This window comes from Propithecus coquereli, unplaced genomic scaffold, assembly GCF_000956105.1.
Source record: "Propithecus coquereli isolate 6110/MARCELLA unplaced genomic scaffold, Pcoq_1.0 Scaffold63, whole genome shotgun sequence".
In the NCBI taxonomy this organism is placed as follows: Eukaryota; Metazoa; Chordata; class Mammalia; order Primates; family Indriidae; genus Propithecus; species Propithecus coquereli.
Window position 1 is genome coordinate 7086368 of NW_012152285.1, and position 6809 is coordinate 7093176.

The window sequence follows — 6809 nt, forward strand, 5'->3', positions numbered from 1 at the left end:
ATAAAGTGAGAAATGTACATTAAAATGATTTATAACATAACCACATTTAAGAATGTGTTCCTATATCAAATGGCAAATTTCAACAATGCTAAAATTGCAATTACTTTTGCATCAATCTATGTACCTGGCCAGTGTGAACATGATGAGAATATACCCTACAAAGCTATTTTTCCTTCAAGAAAGGGGTTCTTAATAGAAGCACTTTGAACTATTTTTGAGACCATAACAAGGGGGATTTAATCAGGGATTACCCTCAGCGTTTGGGAAGTATATTAAATCTAAAGGTTTTCCCAAACTTCCAAAAGTGGGAGGTTTTTTATTTGAAATAGCTGCCTTTAAATAATTTCCTTTAGTACCAAGATGTAGCTTCAAACATTCAAAATCTCAGACTCCTTATCTGCTCTTCCAGCGTAGCAGATTACCTCTGCTCACATACCATAGTCCTTACAGTGTGACTGTAAAAACTTGTTGATCTCTACTGTCAGTCTGCAAACTGATTTCAGGCATCTTAATGGCTAGGGAGTCATGTTGATACAAAGTATTGACCTAGAAGTCATCTGTGTCCTGGAATGTTGGTAACTATGTAGATATAATCACTTGACCCATTCTACCCATATCTTCTCAGCTAAAACTTCAGTTTCAGTAATCTGTCTGTCTTTAACTCTGGTTTCAAGCAACCCTCTTCTCTTTCCAGTGATACTTTAACAAAAGGCTACTGCTATTCGATCTTCTGGCAGATCACTAATCCTTTGGAACAGATATGTTCCCAATTGACACTGTCTCTTGTAACAACTCAATGTTTTACTACAGCTATTTCTGTGTCTGTCTAACTCTCCTTTTGGGGGGGGAGTCAGCCTGTGAGTCGCCACTTTGATTACATCAGATGTACTTATTACCACCAAAGAAATAGTGATTCTTCTTCTAAAAGTGCTTGGGTACATCAAACAACTTTGCAAAGGGAAAGGTGGCTTAATTAATCTTTCTTTACTATAATTCCTTTTCTCTTACTCTGCAACTTAAGAAGCCTTTTCTAGAAGCATTTCCTGCAGGTGGTTGCTGAGTGGTGGGGATAGCAGAACCATTGATTGGGGCAACAGTGGATGGCCTACTTGGGGAGGACAGTATGATCAACAGTGCACAGGTAGTGATAAGGAAGACTCGGGTTTTCCTACTTGGCTTCTGCAATGTCTTTCTTAGTTTTACGTATCAGTCTCATTTTCTTATACTGATACATTAATTCAGCAAATATCAACAAATTGCTATGTACCATGTACTTTGAAGGACACTGGGAAAGTAATAATGAACTAAGATACGCATGGCTCTTGCTCTTTTTGGAATTAAGAATCCAGGAAATAAGTAAACAGTAATTACAAATTTTAATAAGTGCCAAGGGATACTGCTATGAACAGCAAAGACAAAATCTCTGCTTTTATGGAGCTTACATCCTAGTGAAGGAGAGAAGGAGACAGACCAAATGAATAGTGTTAAGATAGGAAATAATGTGGATGGGCAGAATGTACTGCTTTAGATAGAAGGGTCAAGGATGGCCTTCTTAAGGTGGTGACATTTAAATGGACTAGACAGTGAGGATGCTGTGGGCAAAGGAAGAGCATTCCAAGCAGAAGGGTAGCATGTACCGACTCCCTCCCATACTTGACAAACTGAAAGAAAGCCGTATTATAGTTGGGAAAGGGAAGAGTGGTATGAAATGAAGTTAAGAAGGTGAGGGCCAGTTCACGCAGAGAGCCTAGAAAGTCATAATGGAGTGAATTTTATTATAAGAACATCAATGGGAAACCAATGAATTATTTTAAATAGAGGTGTGCTATGAAGATTGTTTTTAAAAGGTCTCTGGAGACAGAAATAGAAATTAGAGGCCCACTTAGGAGACTATTGCAGTAGTTTAGACTGGTTGGAGCAGGGCAGTATCAGTGGAAACAGAGAGAAGTAGGAACATGTTGAGTTTGAGATGCCTTTGAAATATCCAGAAGGAGATCTGTCAAGTAAACATTCTGGAATTTAGGTGAAAAGTCTGGAGTGGGGATTTAAATTTGAGGGTTGTGTAACTAGGCAGTATTTAAAGTCATAGGAATAGATAAGATCATCCAAAAAAAGGGTAGAGAACTGAGTCTTTGAGGAATCCCAGCATTTAGAAATTGCGTAGAGGAAGCAAGAAGCCCCCAGCAAGATATGACATGTCTAAAACTTGGACTCCTCATCTTCTGCCACAAATCTATTTCTTCTGCCACCTTCCCCCTTCTCAGTTGATGACAACTCTACTCCTCCATTACTCAGGCCAAAAACCTTGGAGCATGCATGACTTACTCCTCAGTCTCACTCTTTCTCTCTCTCACCCTCACTCCACATCCAATCTATGAGGAAACTATGCTGGCTCTACCTTCAGAGTATCCAGAATCTGCCATTTATCATTATCCTGACAAGGGCCACCAGATTATGGTCCAATTCACCATAATCTCTCACCTATTTCTACCCGTAACCCCGTATAGTCTAGTCCCAGCACAACAGCCAGAGGATACTTTTCAAATGTAAGTCATATGTCAAGTTGTCAGCTCAAAACTCTGCAGTGACTCTCCATTTTCCTCAAGAGTTAAAAAAAAAAAAAACAAAAAAAACTCAAAGTTCTCACAGTGGTCCTCGAGTCTCCCTGTCTGCGCCTCATTACTTCTAACTTCATCTGCTATGCTACCCCTTTATCACTGTGCTTCAGCCACTCTGACCACCTTGCTGTTAGACAGTAAGGCTATCTCCCTCATCTCCTTTAAGCCTTTGAGCAGATGTCACCATCTCAGCAAGGCCCTCAGTGATCACCCTATTCAACTTTATAATTCCCCCCCCATTAACACATCCTGATCACTCCCTATTCTGCTTTTCTTTTTCTAATCACCTTCTAACATGTATTTTTTATATTGTTTATCTCTCTCATCTCCGTGGAAGAGAGGTTCCTCAAAGGTTTGGTCTGTTTGTTCACTGATTATGTCTCAGCCACCAGAAAAGTGCCTAGCACATGGTTGATATTTTCTAATCATTTGTTAAATGAATGAATGAGAGAGGAGGAAAACCAGGAGAGAATGGTGTCATGGAAACTTTGGAGAGGGTGTTTCAGGAAGGAGGGAGTAGTCAGTTGTTGAATGTTGCTGAAAGGTCTAGTCAGATGAAGACTGACGTGTCCTTTGGATTTGGCAATATGGAGATTTTAAGTGACCTTGTTGAAAGCAGTTGTAAGGAAGAAGCAGAAGCCAGACTGAATTTTGGGAGGAGTTAATGGGAGATAACTCTTACAGATTTGGTTATGCAGGGGAGCAGAGAAATGGGAATGTGAGTTCACGTAGAATAAAGTGGAAGATATCAGAATGTGTTTGCGTGCTATTAGGAATGATTTAGTAGAGAGTGGGAGAGATTGATTTGGGGTTGGGTGGGTGGATCTTGAGAAGTTGAGAAAGGATTTATAGTCATGACTCCAAAATGTCTTGTCTTCAGCTTAGACCAGTTTCCTGAGTTCAAATCCACAGAATATACCACTTAGCGGGCATTTGTCCCACAGGCACCTCAAACTCAACATTCCCAAAAACAAACTTTATCCCACAAAGCCTACTGTTTAATTCTATATCTTAGAGATTTGATAGTCATCCTCAGCCTTTCTTTCTTTTCACCAAATTAGTCACTGGATCCTGTCAATTTTCTCTTCCAACTCTCTCTAGTTATTCCTGGCAACATTGTGTACAGTAGTAAAAGATTGGAAACAACCTAAGTATCCAGGAGAATGGAACTAGTTAAATTTTGGTACTTCCAGTCAAGAAAATGTGTATAGTACTGATAGGAGTTGATTTCTAGGATTATTAGATTTTTTTAAAAGGAAGATAAGCAGTATCTTTAAAAAATATTAGTAGGTGTTTGCTTGTGCGTATATATAAAATAACTTCAGAGGTATAAGAAAACTGATAATCATAAGGAAGGGAACTGGAAGGCTGGTAATAGGGGTGGAAGGCTTCACAATGCACCCTTCTTACCAACCAGGTGAATATTACCTGTGCTGTTCACATGAACCGTGTGGGTAATATAACCTATCCACAACAATCTTGATTTTGGCCCTTATAATCTTTCACATGAACCATGGCAGTAGCCTTCTAAAATCTTAAGGACTTGTCAGTCTCCTTTCTCCACATCTGATCCATTTATCCCTACAATCACCAAGATGATCTTTCTGAAACAGACAAGTGGAGTCACTGCCCTAAAGAAATCGTTTAGTGGTTACTGATGTGTTGTGGCAGTGTTTTTTAAACTGTTCCTAAGAGATGCTCAGGGATACAGGGATGTTTTCTCTTGGGTCCTTGTGAGGGGAAGAAGAAGGATTCAACTAGAGTAGTTTTTATTTTATTCAATTAATTTGCAACTTTACAAGTGGCAATACATACTAGTTATTGGGTATTTAGCAGTAACTATGATGTATATGTATTGGAATCTTAAATAAGAGTTCATTGAAATTTGCTGTCTGAAAACAGCTTGAAAAACACCAGTCTGTGGGATAAAGTCCAGATGCCACCTAAGCATGACATACTCCTAGCATCTACCAACTTTGGCATTCTGTGTCCTGGCAATTATGAAGGATTTGCTTTTATACCTCCATGTCTTTGTACATTTTATTTCTTCTGCTTAGACAGCAGTACCCTTCCCTTGCTCAGCTCCTTCTCCCCACCTCTCCTCTTCTCATTCTTTTAATGATTCCTTATTTTTCTGTACCCTTTTCAGCTCAGGTGTCGTCACTGGAGTCTCCTCTGAGAAAGTCCTTTCCATTCTCTGCTTTCCCCCAACTTAGGAGTTCCCTTCTTTGAGCTCTAGTAGCACTTTAACTGTTCTCTTTATAGCAATTATATCGTACTAAAATTACTGGTTCTTTTGTGATTCTCCACATCTTAAATTGTGAGCTCTTTGAGAGGAGGGACAATCAAAGATACATAGATACTCATCTTTATGACCACAGAGGCTAGCAGTGTTAAAACAAACCAAAAAAAAAACCTGGTTAATCTTTTCAACTATCTTTAACTCCTCCATAGCTACAACCAGGTCAACCTGGAGCATCCACCTTGAAAAGACTGTACCATTTGCATGCTAGTCATCTTAGAAGGACTACATTCAGGCTTGGAGCTTTTAAGAATATTCTGGAGAAATTTCAAAGGAGTGAGCAGTTTCTTTCCCTCTCCCCAAACATGTATATAGCTCTCCATCTGCTTTAACATATGCCTGAAATCCTTTTCATTTTACAATTAGTTGTAAAAACATTTTAAGTACTAAGGTGTGAGAATGGTAAGAGATTGAAACTTACTGGTACTAAATGTGTAAACACTTAATAAAGTATAAAAAAGTTACCAGACTTTTTTGTTTTATTTGATTTGGGGGCAGTTGAGCAGAACTGTGGAACATGGCTATCTAAAGGAGGCTTCCTACCTGGAAAGAAGTCGCTTATGTTGTGCAAGTGGCAAAGTAGAGGCTCCTTTGATGATACCTGATTGCATACTTTTGCCTGGGGTCACCTCTCTCTGTCTCTACATAGACAAATACAGTCTGTAAGCAGATCTTTTTTTGTTGCTATCTCACAGTCCCCCAGTTTAGCAGAAACATTCTATGAGACAGATGTAGGAAAGGGATTCTAGCAAGAGTTAGTTTTGTTACTACTTCATAAGGTAGTGATTTACATACTTCAGTTATATACTTCGAACATTTGAAAATGTACACACGCTATAAACAATCCATACTCTGTTTGCATTTAGAAATACTATTGTAGAGTGGGAAACATTTGGAGTTTGAGCTTTCGGTCACTAATTTTGTAATCTTTCTCTGAAGTTAATAGTAGTATCACACAAGGCACTACTAAGGTACTGCTTCTACTTAGTGGAGAGACCCTTTGGCTTTATCATTAAGATTAGTTGGTGATACATTTCAGATCACCTCTTCATCAATTCATTCTTGAATTGTCGAATCTGTTATTATTTTGCATCCTAAAACATTTTAGCATGGATGGTACTTACTCTAATTTGATACATTTTCCTTATGAACTTAAACGTGGACTGTTTGTTTTCTTCTAGGTTTTGGGCGGAAAGATGTAGTTGAATATTTGCTTCAGAATGGTGCAAATGTCCAAGCACGTGATGATGGGGGCCTTATTCCTCTTCATAATGCATGCTCTTTTGGTCATGCTGAAGTAGTTAATCTCCTTTTGCGACATGGAGCAGACCCAAATGCTCGAGATAATTGGAATTATACTCCTCTTCATGAAGCTGCAATTAAAGGAAAGATTGATGTTTGCATCGGTAAGACTATTTACTTGTTAGAGTTTTCCTAATGCTGTAACTATGCTGAACCTAAATTGAATTCATTTGTTAATATCATTAAATTCTGTCAGGCTGAATTTAAATATTTAAGAATGCTTCATGATTTAATCTAACCACTATTTATGAAGTATCTTTTTGTGTATGGTATTGAGCCTAAATTTCTTTGGAGAATAGAGTAAAAAGTTCCTATTCTCTAGAAATTTGCGTTCTCTTGGGAAATAAGACACGCAAAGAACCAGATAAAGGCCTGGTGAAAGTGAGCAGGGAGTGTTAGAGGATAATGAATGCAGTGAGTTGGCAGGAGTCAAGTCAAGGCCCTATCTCTTGGAGTCTTTCCAGGGAGTAGTGGGGAAAAGGTTAAAAAGGTAAGTAGGGACTTCTTTAAAAAGAGCTATAAATTCCAGATTCAGGAGCTTGATATTACTGGGCAGGCAGTGTGGAATATCAAAGATTTTTGAGTAG

The 6809-nt window shown here is 38.6% G+C and overlaps 1 protein-coding gene across 1 annotated transcript in view; it reads left to right on the forward strand.

The window, feature by feature from the left end:
* The window catches only part of TNKS2 (tankyrase, TRF1-interacting ankyrin-related ADP-ribose polymerase 2), a 61112-nt gene that overhangs the window by 7575 nt on the left and 46728 nt on the right, over positions 1-6809 (forward strand). Inside the window, exon 2 of the mRNA XM_012659663.1 lies at positions 6102-6326. Within this exon, the coding sequence (XP_012515117.1) occupies positions 6102-6326 (225 nt within the window). The remainder of the gene's footprint in view (positions 1-6101; positions 6327-6809) is intronic.